The sequence below is a fragment of the Hipposideros armiger genome, unplaced genomic scaffold, assembly GCF_001890085.2.
Source record: "Hipposideros armiger isolate ML-2016 unplaced genomic scaffold, ASM189008v1 scaffold_314, whole genome shotgun sequence".
In the NCBI taxonomy this organism is placed as follows: Eukaryota; Metazoa; Chordata; class Mammalia; order Chiroptera; family Hipposideridae; genus Hipposideros; species Hipposideros armiger.
Genome location: NW_017731664.1, coordinates 932,538 through 954,563, shown reverse-complemented (window position 1 = coordinate 954,563; position 22,026 = coordinate 932,538). Strand labels below are relative to the sequence as shown.

The following is a 22,026-nucleotide window of genomic DNA, read 5'->3' as shown; positions in this document are numbered from 1 at the left end:
GGGCTGAATGGATAAGAAAACAAGACGCTTACATATGTTGCCTACAAGAGATTCACTCCAGATCAAAAGACACACACGGACTGAAAGTAAAGGGATGGAGAAAGGTATTTCATGAAAATGGAAATAAACAAACAAAAAACTGGGGTAACAATACTTACAGCAGACAAAACAGACTTTAAAACAAAGACTATAACAAGGGACAAAGAAGGACTAGTAATCCCACTTCTGGGTATTTATATAAAGATACCCAAAACACTACTTCAAGTGCATGTGCTCATACATAGGAGGCCTGACAATGAAGTTCGTAAACTTGTTGCAACGATGTTGCTAACCTTTTTTTTTATGTCAGAGGGATTATTCATTATGAATTTGTACCAACTGGACAAACAATTAGCCAAGTTTACTATTTGAAAGTGCTGAAAAGGCTGTGTGGAAAAGTTATACGACCTAAACATTTCACCAGCTATTCATGACACTTGCATCACAACAATGCACCAGCTCACATGGCACTGTCTGTGAGGGAGTTTTTAGCCAGTAAACAAATAACTGTATTGGAAGACCCTCCCCATTCACCTGATCTGGCCCCAGTGACTTTTTTCTTTACCCAAAGATAAAGGAAATATTGAAAGGAAGACATTTTGATGACATTCAGGACATCAAGGGTAATAGAATGACAGCTCTGAGGGCCATTCCAGAAAAAGAGTTCCAAAATTGCTTTGAAGGGTGGAGTAGGCAGTGGCATTGGTGCATAGCTTCCCAAGCGGAGTACTTCAAAGGTGACCATAGTGATATTCAGCAATGAGGTATGCAGCACTTTATCTAGGATGAGTTCGCAAATGTAATTGTCTGACCTCGTATGTTTATTGCAACATTATTTACAATAGCCAAGATTTGAAGACAACCTGGGTGTCCCTGAATAGATGAATTGATAAAGAAGAGGTGGTACATGTATACAATGGAATGTTACATAGCCATAAAAAAGCATGAAATCTTGTCATCTGCAACAACATGGATGGATCTAGAGGGTATTGTGCTGAGTGTAGTAAGTCAGACAGTGAAAGACAAATGTCATATAATTTCAATTATAAGTGGAATCTAAAGAACAAAATAAACAAATTTAGCAGAAACAAACTTATAGATATAGGGAATATTTTGATGGTTGTCAGATTGGAGGGAGGTTGGGGGTGGGTGAAAAAGGAGAAGGGAATAAGAAGTACAAATTGTTTGTGACACAGTATTCATGGGGATATAGGGTATTCCATAAAGAATATAGTCAATATTCTAACAACTATGTCTGGTGTAGGTGGGTACTAGATTTATCGGGGTGATAGATGGGAGTGGGTCAGGGGATAGGGTGAAAAAGTTGAAGGGATTAGAAATACAAACAGGTAGTTATAAAATAGATACGGGGATGTAACATAAAGTATAGGGAATATAATCAGTGATGTGGTAATAACTCCGTGTAGTGCCAGGTGGGTACTAGTCAGGGAGACAACTTTGTAAATTATATAAATGTCTAACCATATGCTGTATACCTGAAATTAATACAAGATAATATTGAATGTCAACTGTAATTGAAAACTTTTTTAAAGACAAGGGTGAAGATAAAGGGGAATAAGAAGTTTAAAGTTCCAGGTAAAAAACAAATAAGTCTTGGTTGGGGATGTAATGTACAGCATAGGAAATATAATCAATAACATTGTGATAGCATGGTACAGTGTCAGATGGTTGCTGAACATATCATGGTGATTCCTTCTTTAGCATAGGGAATAGAATCAATAATATGGTAATAACACTGTATAGTGCCAGGTGGGTGCTGTTGAATAACTATGATGTACACCTGAAACTAATATAATATTGTATGTTAGCTATATGTTAATAAAGATCTTTAAAAAATGAAAAAATGGGATAATGATATTACCTGTTTCATAGGGTTTTGGTATAGATTAAACTCAGTAAGCCATTTCAGTCACTTGAAACAGTGCTTGGCCACAGTCAACATTCAATAAATTTGAATTGCTGTTCTCATCATCATCATCACTATTGTTATGATTATCATTATTTTTATTAATCAGTTAACTCTAGAACAGAACTCAGTATAAAGCATTAAGAAGGAATCAGGTTAGACCTCAGCCAGGAGTAGTTTCTGATGTTCATTGATCTCACTTCAAGATGATACCACCTGGCTCTGAGGAGTGTGACACATAAGGAGGCTCTGTGGTATTTCCAAATGCAATAGTCCAAAAATTTGTTCTGAAAAGTACAAGAGAAAAAGAAGGTTTGTGGTAAGGTGATTCAGATTTGGATAAACGAAGCCTGCCTCTTAAATGGCCAAAGGAGCTATTAAATAGAGCATCTGGGGACTGATTACTGCTTGGTATGGTATGATTGTGTCATATTCTTGACCCAACACATTAGAAATGGACAGCTAACTCTTGCAGTCTGAAACTTTGCTGTCTGTAGGGCAGTGAAAATGTTAATGTGATCCCAGTGCTGACAGCTTAAGTGCTCGGTATCTTCTCTTTCTCCATCTTCTTCACCGCCTTCTTCCACCACAACAGCCTGACAGATTCAAGTCACCCTCACTTTACATGAATTATAAATGAAAAATGTTAATGCAAAATCCATTCCCAAAGTATTCCTTTATTCTAACAATGGTTGAGAGCTGTCAGAATTAGGGATCTTGTAATTGTAAATCAGGCAGGGACTCTGTTGATCCACCCAGGCATACTAGCTAATAAGCTCAATTCCAAAGTCCAGCTTGTTCTCAAAAGATTTTTTTACTGAAAAGGAAAATGAAGAGAGGAGGCGCTCAGCCTAGTACAATCAAAGATCCATGGGCTAGGGATGTCTCCTTGCCCAGGGGTGGGTAGCAGCTCAGGGCATCCATTGCTCATTATCCTTTCTCTTCCATGGCACTGTGCAGGTGATTATGAAATCAGACTAGGCTTTTAGAAAAAACATGCAGTTAGAGCTGGGCAATGGTAGAAACACCACAGAGTTAAGCTAGAAGAAGACTCACGCAATTATTGCGAGGCTTTGAAAACTGGAGTAGTAGTGATTCCAGCCTTAGAAAAATATGCCAATAAGCTAGCAGCCAACCCAGCAGAGGTGCTGGTGATGAGAAAAGGAAAGAAAAATGCTGCTTTCATTCAGCTTCTCAGGAATGCGTTATTCACTGTCTGGGTGAGTCCCTGCATGACTGTTTCCCAAACTGGCATGATCCCAGTGACCTTTGAAAGACATTTAGTTTTTCTTTGTTGCCTCCTTTCTTTCAGAATGGGAACGTGCTTTGCAGCCGAGTCAGATGTCCAAGCCTTCATTGCCTCTCTCCTGTGCATATTCCTCATTTGTGCTGCCCTCGCTGCCCAGGTAAACTGGTTCACCTCTTTCTTTCCCAGCTGTAGTTCTCCCTCCTCCCTCTTCCACCCAAGCCATTCCATCTCCTTAATTCCCCAGAAGGGAAACTTCCAGACAGAAATAGCAATAGAACATTTAGGCAGCCCACACTGGCCCCTAAATACTGTTTATAGCCCAAGTGGGGCACATTCTAGGCTCTAATAAGTTATTGGGTACCCAATAACAGATTTTCATTGGTCTTTTAATCATTTGAAGATGGATATGAATTGGGGGAAGGGAATTTTGGCCCAGAGATTTTTCTGCTATAAACAGCCTCTTTCTGTCTTTGGCAGTGGGCACCAGGGGAGTTGTAGCATGACAGCACGTGTCCTGCACAATTAGTGCTGGAATTGCATCCAAGCAGAGCTTCTAAATGATGAGGGGCTGTTCATAAATCAAAGGAGCTGAACCAGTGAGGTGTATGACAATATAAAGCTGCCTGCCTGCCGAATAGTCACCTCCCCCAGACTGCAGTTATTCTATACACATTGTTAAGAGCAAATAAAAGGGCGAGGCAGGCAGAGACTTTTTCACAAGACTGTTAGGACGTCTACTTTCATGATTTGCGACTAAGGTGTTTGTCTGAGGCAGGGTCTCCCTCAATGATACTTTGTTCACATCTAACTGGGGCCTGGCTCCCACACAAGAGGGGTGCAAGTGTGGAATGATTCAGAGAATGCCTGTGGGCCCAACATCAATCCTAACAAAAGCTAAGTGACAGTCTTGGGGTCTGGTTAGTAGAAGACTTTCAGTCCTGTTTAAGTCTGGGATCTTGTTATTAGAAGCCTTTTAGTCCTGTGCTAGGGACATCTCCTTATCCAGAACATCCTTTCCCTCTATAATGGAGGTTCTAGAGTTGGGGTCCATGGGTGGGCTTTATGGGGTCCAGGAACCCTTTAAAATTGTTTTTGGTTTTTCGTGTAACTATATAGATAGATCGATTGATAGATAGATAGATAGATAGATAGATGTAAATTCCTTTAGAGAGGATCTGTAGCTTTACTGGTATTCCTAAAGGGGCTGTATATGACTTTAAATGTGAAGAACCACTAGTCTAGGGCATACATAGATGGCACTTTTTTAGTAGTAAAGAACCTCCAAAATTTATAAGAGAGAAACCCAAAATGGTAGGGCAGAGCTGGTAGGAATGGGGTAGGAGTGAGGTTCAGTGAAAACTCAGTTAGCTGAAATGTCACAGGAATGGAAATTATGTTTAATGGAAAATAAATTCCCAACACTTTTTGTCACCATCTATATAAAGTATATTTTCCTGCATCAGTAAATACACTCTGATGAACACAGGGGATTCTTTACCAGGTGGCAAAAGATCATGCCATATCACAGGTTTATCATTCTGAGTATTGGTGATGATAGTATATGCTTCAAGATATCAGAGAGAGAATCAGCATATGATCAACCTAAAGGTTGGTTTTTTTAATCAATCCCTAAATAAATGGGGCTTACTAGCTTCATATGTGTTTATTTGCTTCTTCTACTTTAACTAGATTACAGAGGTGTGGTATGGAAAGGGTTCTAGTAGAAGGGAGCAACATTTCTGGTAAAGAGGTCAATCTGGAGAGCTTTTTTTGTTTTTTAATCTGCCTGGTTGCTTGTCAAATAGCTGCCTTATAAAATCCCATCACCACCATCACCAGAAGACTCCAAAAGTCGTCCAATGTCATAGGAATGTATCCAAACCTTTATGTAGAGCTTGTCCTTGCCTGGAATGGAGGTTGAGGTATTATGCAGACACAGGGCATAGAGCGGAAGAGCACTGAATGGCGCGTGGCTGTCATTGACCCCAGCTACATAACAGGAAGCAAGTTTTGAGAAAAAGGGCTAGTATAAGCTAGCAGTTGTTTTGAAAGGAAAAGAAAGTGTTAAAAAAATGAGGTCATAAATCCCAGAAAAGGGAAAATGGAAAGAAATAACACATTGTCTTGAAGACTTAAAAAGCCCATTGTAGAAACCAACAGTTCATGTCCTTTTCTTTCTTGTTCTTGCAGGTCACTCCTTTGTGAGTTTATTTATTTTCTTGTTAACTATAACCTTTAATAGCTCTTTCTGTGGGCAGTGGTACTAAAGTTTCCTAATCCTTATAGATAAACAAGTTTTTACTTTGCCCTCATTCTTGAATGATAATTTGGCTGGGTATAAAATCATAGGTGAATGTTCATTTCCCCTCTGCACTTTGAAGATATTAATAAATGGTTTGTTGACTTCCTTTGTGGGTAAGAAGTCTGCTGCTTGATTGTAATTGTTTTGTAGGTAACCTGTTTTTTCCTATTTCTAGCTTTTGAGATTTTCTTTTTCTTTGATGCACGCAATGGGATATCTATATGTGATTTATTTTTATTTAGCCTGCTCAGCACACAAGTTTTTTCAGCCAAAGGACTCAAATTTCTCTTCAATTTTTAGTCATTACTTTTGTGAAAGTTACCTCTTTTCCTACTATCATTTTTTTCTCATTCTCAAAGTTATCTTTGCTGTACATTTTTGCTGCTCATCTAATTTATCCTCTGTGTCTCTTAATGTCTCCTTTATTATTTGCATCTTGGTATATTTCCTGTCATGACACATTACTTCAGTTCTGTCCTCCAATTCATGAATTATTTCTTTAGCTTTTTAATGCCTACTATTTAGGCCATCTGTCAGATTTTATTTGTTGTTTTATTTTCAATAACTGTATTTCCCCAAGTTTTTAAAATTATATTTTAAAATATCTACATGGTGCTGTTTTATAAACCCCTGTCATTGTTTCATGGGATCTCACTCTCTTCTTTATTTCTTTAGGTATTTAAATATTTAAAGTCCATTTCAGATTTTTCAAATATGTATGTTTTTTCAGGTGTGAATTTTTACTTGTGTTGGGTTTCTTGATAGCTTTTCTTAGTTCCAAATTTTTCCTTGTTTTCTAAAATTTTTGTGTAACAGCTCATCATCCATGGGGTTTTTCTATTGCCTTCTTTCCTGGTGGTATAGTTGTTTCAGGCCTTATAGTTCATTGAGTTCTAAACCAGGTCATATATTAGTGTCTCTGCTTGGACTTCATCATGACTAGATGGTCTAGCTCTACCTCTGTTTTCTTGTGTAGTACTAGTCCCTGATAATGATCTTGGAATGGGAACTCAGCAGCAGCTGCCTACCTTGGTCATTGAGTCCATTTGAGGGAAACACCTGGGGTGGGTAGAGCTACATCAGCCCCTGTTTACATGTTAGGAGTATGACCCTAGTCCTCAGCTTTACACAGGAAGCAAAATATAGCCCCAACTGTCTGTATCCAGTCCCAGCTGCCAGTGGACCATATAGTTTTGGCCCCCACTTATTGCTGTACTTTTCTTCTATGTTTTATTCCATAAGAGTCTTCTTTTGTGTATAGTTATGCAGTTTTAAAGTTTATGTATTTATTTTTATTTTTACATTTCATTTCTCACTTTTTGTTTGGAAAAGAGCACAGACTTTTCTCATGTGCTCTCTCTGCCATATTGAAATAGAATGCAAACCAGCTATTATTTCTTTCTAGTGAAGATAAAACAAGAGTAAATGGGTTTAAATCATAGTAGAGAAGAATGGAGTTTGATAAAAGGAAGAACTTTAGTACAGTGGTTGTTAAATCCTAAAATAAATGACTAAGGAGAATTTTAGTTTTCCTGCTGCACATTTCTGGAAATCAGCAGGTACCCCCCCCCCATCCGAGATAGAGTTGGCACAGTTCTGCTTTGAGACAGGGCAATGGATGTGATGACTCCTCTGTATTTCTTCCACCCCAGTGGTTATTTGGCATGAGGAAACTCATGCCTTCAGGGCCACAGGAATGTTTGGTCAAAGGAAGGGACGCTAGCTTCCTGTCTTAATTCAATGCAAGACACTATGATGAAAATGTTCTCACTTAAAATATAATATTTAAAGCTAAGATGATGAACAAGTTCTATGTCAAAAAGAAAAAACAAACAAGGAAACCATACACCCATTGCTTTGGTTTTAAATATTATCCTATAGCAGCCTTAACTTCAGGGAACATTCACCTGGGTAGTGATGGACTCTATTGGTAAGTCCTACGAGGCAACCTAAAGCTTATCTACCATTGGAGGGGACAGAGGAACCACCACCCCCTATTTGTTTCTGTGTTTTCCATGGCTCTTGCTTTCTAAAATCTCCACTCCTGCAGTTTCCAAGGTTCCCACCTGCATTTGAGGTTGTCTCCCATAGCTCCTGCTGAACTGTAGAAATCAGAGTATGCAGACTGCTTTTCTAGAATTACAGGAGAGAAATCTATACTGATTCCCTTGAAGAGGAAATAAACATTTTTTCATCAACACTTCCCCAAGTCTCCATGGCAGAGGTCAAGCCTTGGTCACATGCCACAGAGCTCTACTGCATGCAGAGGGGCTGGTACTGCATTGAGGATAGAAGATACTTAATGTAAAAAGTCAAGACTGCACAGAAGTCAGAAAGGTCATTAAATCAATCCCAGTCTGTAATCAGTACTCTCTGTAGCCCCCAATAACAAGAGATTTGTAGGAATGAAATTCCATATGTTCTCTTTTGGGGGTGTGGAGTGCTAAAAGCAGGAGGAGGAGAGGAAGAATATGACTTCTCTCCATTTTTTCTTTATACAGAGGGTGCCAAAAAATGTATACACATTTGAAGAAAGGGAAAAAAACTATTAAAATTATAATAATATATACTGATAGCAAAAGATGAATACAAGTCACATTTGACTTCTGCAATTACAAGAGGTGTTCAAAGTGGTCACCATCAATGTCCAGATACTTCTGATTATGGTGAACTACTACTTTGGCAACACTGACCAAAGTGTCCACTTGCATACATTTTTTGGCACCCCCAATATATAATTTTATCACCAAAAATACTTTATAATGAAGAGGATCCCAAATCATGATATTATCTAAGCATTTTTAATGGCCATTCCATTAAGAATTTTCTATTCAGAGTTAATAAATTTGAGTTCCCTTAGAGGTATTCCAACATTCTCAGGTCATTAAAGAGCTCTTATAAGACTTGATCTGCTACTGGAGACCTAATCCACAGTGTTTCCTTCTACCTAGGTGTAAAAACACTTAGCTCTATGATATGGTTTTAATATGGACAATGACAGTGTTGTTTTGCCAAGAGTGACACCCCTCTCCTAAGCCTTTTAAATTCACAGTAGGTTAAAAAAACGACCTTTCCAGTGATTCACTGTATGTAGTCTGTGTATTCCCATAAAGAGAAGCTAGAAGCCCGATGCCATTTCTCTCTCAACAGGAGTTGGGCTATGAGTTAGCTGGTGAATACAGTCATTTCTACTATAATGCAACATGTGCACTTCTTAAAATCCTCACATTCTGCAAAAACTAAAAAATAACAGCGTTTAAGGTAAAAGCAAGATTGGTGGCCCGGCCGAGTGCCTCGTTGGTTAAGAGTTGGCATGGGAGCGCAAGCTCTGAGCAGCAGGGCCCCGGTTCGGATCCAACATGAGGGCCAGTGATGCTACTCCCTCTATAGCTAAGATTGTGAACAACAGCTCGACCTGGAGCTGGGCTGCTGTGAGTCGCTGGTGATGGCACAGGCTGCAGTGGGGCTGAGGTGGGCTGCCGTGGGCTGCCGCAAGCTACCGTGAGTGGCTGGCAGTCAGTGTGAGTGGCTGGCATCCGGCATGAGCTGCTGTGAGCCGCTGGCAGCTGCTGGCAGCCGCTGCCCAATGGCCAGTGACCAAGCTGCCTCAGCAGGGAAGAGCACAATGATCACAATACCAACATGGGTGAGTGAAGTGATGTCCTCCACAACTAGACTGAGGAGCAAAGGAACAACAACTTGTCTGTTCCCCTTCCCCGGTTCCCCAATGCTGTTCCCTCCCCCAATTCCCCAATAAAATCTTTAAAAAAAAACAAGATTGGAGAAAACAATTAGAAACTTATGCAACTTTTTAACCAAAGTACTTACAAAACAAATATACTAATAAAATACTAGCACAGTTTTAAAAGGCATCTTAGATTTCTGATAAAGAAAAGACTATTGTTCTAAGTATAGAGACTACTCTCTTAAAGTGTCACATTAGCTTATAGGAAGACAGTATAAGGAAGGGTTGAGACTTCTGTTACAAAGACAAGAGAAAAATGCATGATCAGGGAGAATCATAATTAGCACTTATAAGACTGTGTATGGTCAAACTGAGCCAAGAGGAAGAATGTGGGGTGAATGGGAATAGGGTAGAGTACTGTATTCCTTCACGGTTTGTTGATTTCTGTTGTGTTGGTGTACTTGACATTCAGCTGCTGTCACTTGATGGTGCAAAATATTAATTTGCTGGGAAAAATCATGTATGAACCAATGCAATTTCTTTAGCATACCAACATCATTCTCTTATTGACTACTTGCATATGAATAAGTTTGGATTACATAAATCTATACTGTAGCAGATACAAACTATACAAGATGAAGTAGTATATAGAATTTTGCCTTTGACAGTTTAGAGTGAAGGTTGTAAGTCACTGGACCATTCTCAATCTGTTGGTGTTTTTGGCCTGCAATCATTGACCTATCTACACATTGTGTTCCCCTTTCCTCCCATCTCCTGCATTTATATAAAAAGGGGGTCTAGTTCTATGACTATGTCTATGTCCATATCTGTGACTTTCAGTGTTACAGTAATCAAGTAGATAGTTCTTTATTGCTCCCTCTGGTTTTATTTTATAAGGGCAAAAGTTAAAGGGGGGATTTATTTATCTTTTATTATGCTAAAGTACACATAACATAAAATTTATGATTTTAACATGTACAGTTCAGTGACAGTGAGATCGTTCACAATGTTGTGCAAGCATTGACACTAATCTAGTTCCTGATATTTTGCATCACCCCAATGGAAAACCCTGTGTCCATGAAACAGTCACCATGCCACCACTCCCCCCGCCTCCTGCCGGCATTACCTCCTTTTCCTTTTCCAGCCCCTGGCAACCATTAATCTGCTTTCTGTTTCTATGGATTTTCATATTCTGCACATTCATACAAATGGAATCATACAATGCATGGCCTTTTTTTTATTCTGGCTTCTTTCACTTAGTGTAATGTTTTCAAGATTTATCTACGTTGTAGCATGTGTCAGTATTTCATTTCCTTTAGTGGATGAATAATATTCCATTGTATGGATGTATACCACATTTTGTTTGTCCATTCATCTGTTGATGGACATTTGGGTTGTTTCCACCTTTTGGCTATTGTGAATAGTGCTGCTATGAACAAGTACACGTTTTCATGTGCAAGTTTTTGTGTGGCATATGTTTTCAGTTATTTGGGGTATATACCTAGGAGTGAAATTTCTGAGTCCTATGGTAATTCTGTGTTTAACTTATTGAGGAATCTATCTCCAATTTTAAAGTCACCCCTCCTTCTTTCGGTTCATCTCTTTGAGTATCAGCTGCATGCCATCTTCATGGGTTGCCATCGTTTATGTCTGATCTCCATTGCTCTGTCCTAACTTATTTTGTTCTTCTCTTAATTACATACTCCCTTGCCTCTTGGATTTTACTGGGAAAGAGCAATTCTTTTGAATCAGTAACAGACAATTGGCATATTCTTTTCCTTCAGTAAGGTGACCGCAATAGCTATAGTATGCAAGATGATCAATTGGGGGCCATTTTTTTGCCTAAACAAAAATTCTTTCTCAGTTCAGAGCTATCCAAAAGCCTGAGCATTCTAGAATGGTGGTCTCTGGATAGCAGAAGTTTTACATGATTATTATTGTTATTATTATTATTATTATTGTTATTGTTGTTGTTAGTTTTTACACTGATAGTTGAGAGGTATCAACAGAGATGTTTATGGTTATTACTAGATCTCCCATGTCTATACTGATGCCTTTCTTAACTCTTAGACCCCTTTCACTGTCTTCCATGCTTTACTTCCATTATTTTCCTCATACACTTTGTCTTTGAACACTATGTAGTATATGAGGGTTAAATCCTTCTTCAAGAAAGTGGCACCCAATTTGCCTTCTGCCAGATGAGGCAATCTTTCTCTGGTAAACCCTGGGGATTTAGTTGCTTTTTAAAAAGAATGTTATTTTCTGTTGTCATGCTAGAAGCCCTTATGTCACATAAGAAGAAGACTTTCAGGCCGGCTGAGTGGCTCAGTTGGTTAAGAGCTCGCTCAAGAGTTTGAGCTCTGAGCAACAGTGGTTCAAGTCAGCCCGAGCTGAGCAGCCGTGAGCTGCCAACAGGTGGCGGGATGGCTCAGCTAAAAAATAAATAAATAAAGAAAGAAGAAGACTTTCAGGGAGACTATGGCTTTCTGTCAGGGTAGAGAAGAACTCTTCTATTTCTTTCAATGGACATTAACCAAAGCTGGCATCACAGAAAGGTGAAGAAGGTGGTACTTCCTTGGGGGATACCAAATAGCTTTTCCATTAGCTTTCTATATTTAAGAAATCTCCACCATTACAATCACTATTCTGGGTGAAGACAGTGTTTCCCAAAGTTTGTTGTAAGAAACACAATTTTATGGGATGATAATAAGGTTTACTAGGGAAAACATATGTATGGTCGAATAAACTGGAGAGTCTCTGGATTAGAGAAAGTTAAACAGGTTTTTTTGTGTGTTTGTTTTTTGTTTTTAATTCAGGACTTCTCAGAGCCTTTAATATATTAATACACATTATAACTCTACAAGAAAGATGTATGGGATACAAGATTTCCCAAACTTATTCAGCCATTAGACCAATTATTTACCGATTACCAATTATTTGCAAGATTAGTGTTCTCTAGTATATGTATTAAGAAGTCTTGTATTATGCCATTCAATTTCCAGAAGTTATTTATATTATAGCAATAGCTTTTGGCATATACAGTATCTTAGTTTGGAAAAGTTCATTAGGAAAGTGAGCCACTTTAGAATAAGACTCCCAAATTAGCATTATTCAAACTTTAATGTGCTTAAGGCTCACCTTGGGAGAATTTAAAAAATGCAGACTCCCAGTGCCTACACTAAAAATTCTGATTTAGTTGGGTTGAAGTGGGTATTCTTCCCTTGAAATAAGCACCTAGACACTGATGCATTGGACTGGGGACTGAATTATGGTAATAGGGCCCAGGGAAGATCTTGATAAAGGGAGTCAAAAGCACTGCCTACAGAGACCAGTTCTGGGCAAGATCTTGGAGTAGAGAGCCCTGTGCATCTGCAGAGGGCTGGGGGAAACATGACAAGGTTGCTTCTCTAACAGTAGGGAGCATAAACACCCCAGAAACATACTTTGACTGTGTGACACTGCCCCAGGATGAAGCCTGCAGTAATATGCACACACTCGTTCATCTGGCTGGCTTTCCTGCTTTCCAGATGCTCCCATCCAAAGCCTTTCTCTTCTGCCATCTTCCACATTCAGAGCCCCTGCCTATCATGTCCAGAAAGAAGGACCCTCCATGGGGAGCTCCCCCTGCAACCCCACCCATTGTCCATAACTTGTTGTTGGCGAGAAATGAATGGCATTTCTCGGAATTAGCCCAGGAATTTCTGCTGATAAACAAATGAAACTCTCAAAGGGAAAGGCAATCAACATAGTTTTAAATAAAATCAGTGTTTTCAGCTTAGTCTGTTTTCGACTTAGTTTGAAGTAAGAGTCAAATCTAGGGCATTTCAAAGAAAGGATTAGTAAAATGTCCTTTCGTGAGCTTTCTCCTGGTTGCAGAGCTGACCCTTAAACTGGGGCCTGCTCTCTGAGTAAGCAGAGTGGGTGAGTATTACCTTGATTTCCTGTGACCTGCTATTCCTAAGACCTGTCCAGCCAGCACTGTGTCAGCCTTCCCCTCCCCCACCCCACTTTCCTGCCAAGTTGCCTGATACCTGAAATGCTATAATTATTACAGCTTCATCTTTTGAATTGAGGCTTTGATGCCTGATAAATTCATCTATCTTCAAAAGTGGTCACTTACCTTTTAAATTAATCATTTTTACTTTAATCTGCATAGAGGGCCTAGAAGGCAGAATTTGATGGTAAAAGTGGGGGTGGGGGCCACCAGCCTGGGTACCTAGAAGACTCATTGGGGTAGTTGGGTTGAAGGAGGAGACTATAGGAAATCAGGTTTTACCTTCCCCACAATTCTGTAGAGCACCTAGCCTCTCTATGATATCAAAGATAAGTTCTTTATTCATGGCAGGGGGCACAGTAGTTTTTCTAGGATGAGTTGCCAGCTCTCAATTTTTTCACTTTGAGGTTGTTAATTTAAAACCAGTATGTTCCTGAAGTAACCAAATATACTCCCTATCTGTTGCCTAGAGCCAAAGGGTTTCACTTCAGTGTTTTGGATGCAAAATAACTGTGACCCAAAAGGTTTACCAGATTAGTTGTAGCCACTAAAATAAATAAGCCTTTATTAGAATGATTTTCATATTTAAATTTTTACACTGTCAGCTATTCCCTAAAAGTGATTTTAGGAACTGGCAGACTTAGGGTGTCAGTTACTGAAATCTGTTCCAAAATGTACCTTTTCACAGGAGTCAGTTTTTGGCTATCAAAGTAGTCTATTTTATAAATGTCTTGATGTGTCATCTCTTCTTTGCCACATATATGCTAAGAGATAGAGTGGAGAGTGGTTCAGCAACAAGTGGGTGGCTGCTAAAACAAGTTTTTTCAAGGGTTGTTGTACTCCTTGAATTGGAGAAAGGCTATGAAGTATATGTAGTGTATCTTTAAAGAAAAGGATAAGTCAAAGTTGTCTGCAGGAGGGGAAGAAGGTTGATTGGATTTTCTTCTTTTAATTGGGGGAAAGGGCAAAAACATCAAACTTGGGAGTAAAACTAAGTGTCCCTGCAAGCTCTATTTTCTTTTCTTTAGCAAATTGATGCAGCTTTGACTTCTCCCCCTTCACAACATCGTGCCCTCAGGGATCTAAGGCCAAATTAGAGTCCACAGTCACTATCATACCTTTTATATGGTATATTCCTTTATTATTTTAATAGGAAAGAAATGGGGGTTGAGGCAGAGGGTCAGGCAAATTTGGCTTGCTTTCTTCCTTACTTCATTTCTCTGTTTCCCTTCCTTCCTCTTCCCTCCCTCCCTCTCTCCTCTTACTCCCTCTCTCCTTTCCTTCTATTTTGAAATCTATTTCTTTTTTATTTTCAAAAATATTGTAGTAAAATATACATAACAAAATTTACCATTTTAAGCGTTTTTAAGTGTTCAGTTATGTGACGTTAAATGCATTTACATTGTTGTACAACCATCCCCACCATCTATTTCCAAAATTTTTTCATCTTCCCAAAGTGAAACTCTGTCCCCATTAAACAACTCTGCATTTCCCCCTTTCCCAGCTCCTGGCACCCCCATTCTACTTTCTGTCTCTATGAACTTGACTACTCTAGGAACTTTATATAAGTGGAATCATGTAGTGTATTTCCTTGTGACGGGCTTATGTCACTTAGCACAATGTCTTCAAGGTTCATCCATGTTGTAGCGTATCTCTTTCTTTTTTAAATGAGGAAGAGAATGGGGAAAAAATTGAGAAGAGGCTGGTAGTAGAGGTGGAAGTCAGGAGACAGTCAAGGGGTCTTAGAAGAATCTAGCAAATGTTGATTTTCAGAGCACATTTTTATAGGATGAGGAAGACCTGAGAGACCACACTGTCTTGAACAGTGACAGCCATGACAAATGGTAACTAGTAGTAACAACTGTGTGAAACGCTGGGGTTTGAAAGACAGACATATTCCTTATTAATATTCCCTGGGGAACTTCAGAGAGCAACATCTATTAGAAGCTGATTACCAGCAGGTTTTGTCATCCTTCGGAGAAATCCATGGGGGTAGAACTGTGTGTCCCTGTTTCCCTTTATCTGGAGAAGTACATTTCCAAAAGGGCCTCCTCTGAGATTGCTTTCTGAGGAAAATCATGCCTGGCACCATTCAGTATTGTTTTATGAGAAAGATTATTAAAGGATCAGAGTATCAAACCTATGAGGCAATGTTGAAGGAAAAGTGTAATTATTGAGCCTGGTGAAAGAAAGACTGAAGGGACTTCAACAATCTTCAGAAAGATAAACGGGTCTTAGAGGAACCTGGTCAGCTTTCTCCTTTTATCACCAAAGGGTGGGGGGAGGGGCACAAATGAGCATCAGCATAAAAAAAGGTAAGTATAAGGAAGTACTTTTAGGCACAGATATGGGGAGCAGAAATCTTTTAAGTCAGTATATTATAGCTCAAGCTTAATGTTGAGTAAAAGCAAGACACACATACATGCACAAACATGTACAATGTGATTCAATTAATATGAAGTTTGAAACAGGTAAAACTAAATGATATTGTTTAGGGAGGTGCATAAATTTGATAAAATTATAAAAAAGTAGGTAATGTCCTAATAGTCAGGAATGTGGTGACCTCCAGTGTAAACAAACAAAAATAACAGCATCCTCCCCAGCAGCCATATGCACATATATAATCCTATGTTTGATTGTAACTTTTAAAGGTCTTCTGGTTATTTTTACCTCCAATCACAACCATCTAAAACAAATGAAAATGTAGTGTCATTTAAAAAGATATTCTGGGAAATATAACTAAAACCCAGGGAAGGGAGTCTCCTCTGAACCAGAAGTTGGTGGTATGCAAATACTCATTCATTCACTCACTCACTTGTTCATTCATTTCACAAATGTTCACTTATTGCAAGCTTTGGTCCAGGTCCCATGTATGGTGCTAAGGTTTCAGAGTCCCTGTCTCAAAGTGCTCACAGTCTAGTGGGGGAAACAAGCATAATGAGATCATTAAAACACCATGTGATGGGTATTCAGGTAGAGGTGTAGACAGGGGCTAGGCAGGCAGAGAGAGAAGAAAGATGTTCTACAAGAGCCAGGAGCCAGGCTCCTCAGAGAGAAATGGACATTCGAGCTAGGTTCTGACAGATAAATGGGACTTTGCCAGATGGAAAATGGTGAGGGGGAGGGCATGTGTGGGACTGTGACTGGGGTGGGTGTGGACTGTGTGGGAGGGAGGAGGCTTGCAAGGTCAGGTTGATGGAGGCCCAGACTCAAAGGACCTCATATATAATATGTTTACACATTCTTTTTTTAGAGTCCGCCCACTGCAATCATTGAAAGTAGGTGGAATTTGTTCTTAGTGCTCCCAGTTATCTTTTTGCACCCCTTTCCTCTCTCTCAGTTCCCCACATCCTCACCTCTCTCCCAGCCACTCAGCACTCACATAGTCTCTAATGTCTGATGAGAATGAGGCTGAGTTATCCCTTCAGGAAGATTCGTTTTTTAGCAGCAGAAAGGTCAATACTTAACTAAAAGAATTCACTATGGATAGAATTCTAGATGTCAGTGGACAGAATATGGGGAGGTGATCTTGAAGAACTGAGCACTGAGGCGATAGCACAAGGGGCCTTCACCCAGTTTACACACACTCAGTGTGAGTGTGAGTGCACCCAAGGTGTGGTTCTGAGGGGGTGAGATAGTATGTATGTGAGTATGTGAGGGGATAATAATAGTTCTTTCCTCAAAGGACCGTTGTGAGGATTAAATGAATTAATACATGTAAGGGGCTTAGCACTGGGCTTGGCCCATAGTCTGTCCTTGATAAGTGCAAGCTCTTTATTATTTTAGAATGCAGGGCCAGAGTTCAATCTGGGGAAGTGGAAATACACTGGCCAGCAGGGAGATGAAGATTTTATGCTAAGACTTAATCGCTGTATCTGGCTAGTTTCAAATTTGTGCCTAGGCCACATCCTAACACTGGAACAATATAAGTTTTCAGCATGTGGCTTAGCAAAATGTCAATTTTCTCAAGTGGAGCCATAGCATTATTTTGTGTATATTTGGGTTGACTGTCTCTGTCTCCACTTGGAGCACATGACAGGTGGGAAGCTGTTAATTTTACAGATGGTGCAAATCTGCCTTGAGGTCCAGATCAGCAGGTCTGTCCTCATGGGTGGGAACACAAAATAGAAGAACCACAGCACTTAGGGCCAGAGCCAGGGAGATTCATTAGAAAGAAATTAACTTAGGAGGGGCTGGATGAGGGAACAAAATTCTTAGCAAGGAGAAGGAAGAAGCAGAAGGGGAAAGAAAAAAACTGGAAAGGACAGGATACAGAAGATCATCCAGCTGCCCTCAAACTGAACTTACAATGTTTTCTGTGTTCTCTTTGGCAGAGGGGTTGGCCTGTCCAGCATTCAATGGAAACTTGTTGATTGACACTGAATTGGGCACAAGTTCAGTGTGAATGTGCCTTCAGCTATTTATTTGATATTTTTAAATTGCACCCTTTGCAGTAAGACTGTTTAATTTCTCCTGGCGCCCTGGGGTCGTGAGTTTAGATTTATAAAAAAGCAGCCATTAACACTATCTGTGTTATGACACTGTCCTCCCTGCCCCCTTCAAAGGAATTAAGCATGCAGTTGTTTGACAAAAGTTAAATTCTCCTCTCCCCAGAAAGAGAATTGGAGAGTCTGCCTCTGAGTCAGAGCACATTTGCCTAGTCCTCACCCCAAAGCCTCCTAGTCTGCCTACCCTCACCCCCACCCCCACAGTCCCCACTGACACACATGTGACCCTCACAGACACACTCTCCACCACATTCACTCTCACATGCACTTTCACACGCTCAAACTCACACCCACACCCATCTCATGAGCTAAAGGAACCCTGGGGAGCCCTTGTGCCTGTCTTGTTGATATTTTGTTTTACTTTCCTTTATTTGCTTCGTTTGCATTTGAAATCAGTCTTTGGGATTAAATTGGATAATTTTTCATGTTATTAATAGTGTTATGGAGAAGCATGTAAGGACTTTCTCCTTAGTACTGGCTATGCTTGCTTCTCCCAACTAATAAATGCAATGCTGACTTTTATTGGTATATCATCCTGGGCTTTGTCAGACTTTGCATACCATACCTCTTGGGCAAATAGCCCAGGGATCTCTAAAAGATGCATGAGTTGCTGGATTATCTAGGTTATTCATAGGTCTGTTTAAAAGGGAATTTTTCATGAGTGACTGGGTGGCTATGGCTTTCCCAAAGTCCATGGGGAAAGATCAAAAGAGCAGAGTCAGAGGAGGAAGTGTAGAGTGGCCTGAACTCCCTGAGCAGGGCAATAATAGTGACTGGAGCAGAGCCCCACTGTCTGGGAAGGTCAGCACTGGTTACAGCTGAACAGCCATGATGAGCCCAGGCCCCAAAGGAATGGAGGAGAAGTTCTGTATTCTCTGGACATCTTTAGGCATGTTGTCTATATTGGTATATATGCTGTCCAATAGAATTTTGTAATGATGGGAATATTCTAGATATGTACTCTCCAATATGGCAACCACTAGCACATGTGGCTGTTGGGCACTTGAAATGTGACTGGTGTGATTGAGGAACTGCCTGTTAAATTGTAGTTAATGTTAATTAGTTTAAGTCTAAATAGATACAAGTGACTAGTGGCTACTGTAGTAGATAGCAGGGCTCTATACCATTCACTGGATAATTTGGGCTGTGTTGAATTTAATTTTGTACCTTTCATTCATCTGTTCACTGTCTTGCAAATAGATCATAAACTTCTTGAGGGCAGGAATCACATATTCTGCAACCACAGAAAATTATATCTGGAGGATATTTTTTTTGTCCAGCCCTCTCCCCTCACATTTGGCAAATAGGGAGACGGAGAAAGAGTCTGTAACCCCACACCCCAAAGCCACAGTGTTCGTTATAATTAGCTGAGCCTGGAACCCAGGTCTCCCTGCGTCCTGTACTGTGTTTCTGCCACATTTCCCTTGCAGATAAGTTTCAAAAGAGTAAATACCCTCTTCCTTTCCACTCTCTTCACTGCTTATAACTGAGCTTAATCCTCTGATATTTGAAAATAATTTGGAACCCAAGGGTCTTTATCTCCTCATGTGCCAAGGCTCTGGACAATGCAGGCTCTGGACAAATGTTTGTGGAATGAATGAACTCTCCCAGGCTTTCCTGCTGTCTATTATGTTTTATGTTATATGTTTCAAGAATATCTGTTTCTGTTTCACTCACTGTATTTGAGTCAGCCAGTGATCATGCTGTCTTAGCCCAGAGAGATGGGGCCTCTGCTCTGTGGATGTGGTCATGGCCTGTGCAGCTGTTCAGGTATAGACTAGAGAACCTTGGGAAGCTGCCTGACAGGCTGATGAAAATGCTCTAGCGCTTTGGGTTCCAAGCCGCATCTGCATTCTGAATTGTCTACATTCAATCGTAACCAGGGACATCAGGCATAACTCTCTCCCTTCTCTACTTTTCCTCTGGCAAAACACAATTGCTTAGAACTAAAGGTACCACAAGTAGGACTTGGGGGTCGTATCTTACTGGTCACCTTAGAAATTGAGAGAAAATACTCAGTCCAGTCTAACTTCAGAATCAACTGCTAAAAGGTAAGACCATTCAACTCATAGGTCCAAGTAAAGTATCCTTTATCTTCCTTCTCCCCTCACTATTCCCCACCCCAGGCCTTTGGCCCCCCCAACCCAGAGTCAACCAACAGTAACTCACCAACAGCTGAATTGAAGCAAAACTTGTTAACAGCCACCAAAGGCTGAGCTTCAGCTAAGCAGCTGGCTCTAAGAGCCAGGCTGAGGCAAGGGAGCAAATGGCCTATGTCCCATCTGAAGTGAGATGGACACCTCGTTTGCTGGTACCACCTAATGACAGAGCAATCCAGTACTAAGATAGAAGGCTTCCAAGGACCTCCCCAGCCCTAAAAATCTTAAGGCCAAATATAGCCATTTGATGCCAAGGGCACTGGAGAAAGTCTTTGGGGCATGTAGAACACCATTCCAATTGGAGTGCCTGCTAAGCCAGCCCAGGATTCCTAGAATTCCAACCACGCCATATACACCCCCACCCCCAGAGGGCAGCCAGTGGCCACAGCAGAGGCAATGTCCAGCAGACTGAGATCCTCATTAGACCCTCCAAGAGCCTTCTCCCCCATGTAGGGTCGGCCTGTTTTCCCTGTGCTCAGTTCAGGGAAGTAGACAAACCGTACCGCCCAGTTTAGCCTAAGAATCTCACTTGCCATGGAATCTCTAGGCAGTGAATCATTTTGAGCAAGCACTTAAGCAACTTTCCACTGAGTCATCCTGAGGACTGTCAGGTTCACTAATCCTGACATATACTGTGTATATCCTTTGTTCAGATCCTGTCCCCATCCTGATACTGGGGTGGGGGGTCATAATCAACAGAGCTTTAAAAATGTGCTTATTGGAAATCATTTGTATCAGGGCTCCCTTCACCTCTCTATCTCCAAAAAGGCCTGAAGCACTAATTAAAATCCTGCTTGTACCAAATCCTGATCTGTGTGTGCTCTTGGCTATGTAGCTACCAAGAGTATACACTCTAATCTGAGTGGCAGTGCATGTTGAATTTCTTTTCCAGACACTCCATGGATCCGTTTTTATTTGGCTTCTTCCAGACCATGGATCAGGAATTTTTTCTAAGGGCCAGGTAGTAAATTTTTAGGCTTTGCAGGCCATACAGCCTCTGCTGCAACAACTCTCCCATTGTATGAAAGCAGTCATAGACAATATGGAAATGAATGGGCGTGGCTGTTTTCCAAATAAACTTTACTTATAAAAACAAATTGAAGGTCAGATTTAGCTCACAACCCCAGTTCTAGACACAATGGACTCAATCAAATTAGTAGGTGAGACCTGGTTTCTACTGCTAGAGTGCTTATGAATATCATGAATATCACTTTGGGGGAAGCATCACTCCTACCCTCATTTTTTTGGGAAGAGATATAAAAAACTATGGGAATATTTTTCTTTCCCATTTTGAATATGAAAGTCCAGTCTTCATTAAATGTTGGATACCCTATAACAATCAAAATAGGCTGAATTCTGATGTAGTCACAACCTACAAATCTCAGTGGCTCAAGACAACAAAGGTTCATTTGTTATGCTGCATATCCATCTCAGGTTGGCACATGGCCATTGTCACCTGGGGACTCTGGCTGACAGAGCTTGCCATTTGGAATTCAGTTCCAGTGGCATGGGACAGGAACATAGCAAATTGTGCCCTAGCTCTTAAAGACTTCTGCCCAGAAGTGGCACAAATTACCTCTGCTCATATGCCATTGGCCAGAGCAAGGCATATGGCCATGCTGACTTCACAGGGAAGTGCAGTGCTCCCATGTGCCTGGCAGGAGAACTGAAATATTGATGAATAGCCCTAATGAGTACTGAACATTCTGGGAACTTCTTTCCAGGTCTCCTCCTCACGTTCTTCCTTGTCTAGCCTTTAGGTTATCTGGCCTAATTGTCCTTTTTGCCCAACCCTACCTGGCTGTTCTCAACCCTAATGGTCATTGACACTGACACATGAAGGAATAGCTTAGGAACTAAAGCTTTGGGATTGTAACCATTCCTTAAAATGCTATGTAGACCAGCCACGAAAATAAAGTCAAGCCTCTGAGCCAGGTCCCACATGCCATTGGATCCAAGGATTGATTGCCATTCAGAAGCAGGCCTAAGAAAAATTGGACCTCCCATCCCTCTGGGTTTCATTTCACTTTGGTTTGCTTTCAGTGGGAATTGAATCTGCATGGAAGTTCTAAACATATTGACTCTAGGCAGTTCCTGTTCTTAGTGCTATGGAGAGCAGTTGTCAAGATGGAAGAGGGAGGGGGAAAGAGAATGGTAGAAAAT

The 22,026-nt window shown here is 40.5% G+C and overlaps 1 protein-coding gene across 6 annotated transcripts in view; it reads left to right on the top strand.

Moving 5' to 3' along the window:
* CHRDL1 (chordin like 1) overlaps window positions 1-22,026 on the top strand; it is a 167,104-nt gene that overhangs the window by 70,923 nt on the left and 74,155 nt on the right. For all 6 annotated transcript variants that reach the window (XM_019660202.1, XM_019660203.1, XM_019660200.1 and 3 more), the window contains exon 4: window positions 3,279-3,372. In XM_019660202.1, coding sequence (XP_019515747.1) covers window positions 3,279-3,372 — 94 coding nt within the window. The remainder of the gene's footprint in view (window positions 1-3,278; window positions 3,373-22,026) is intronic.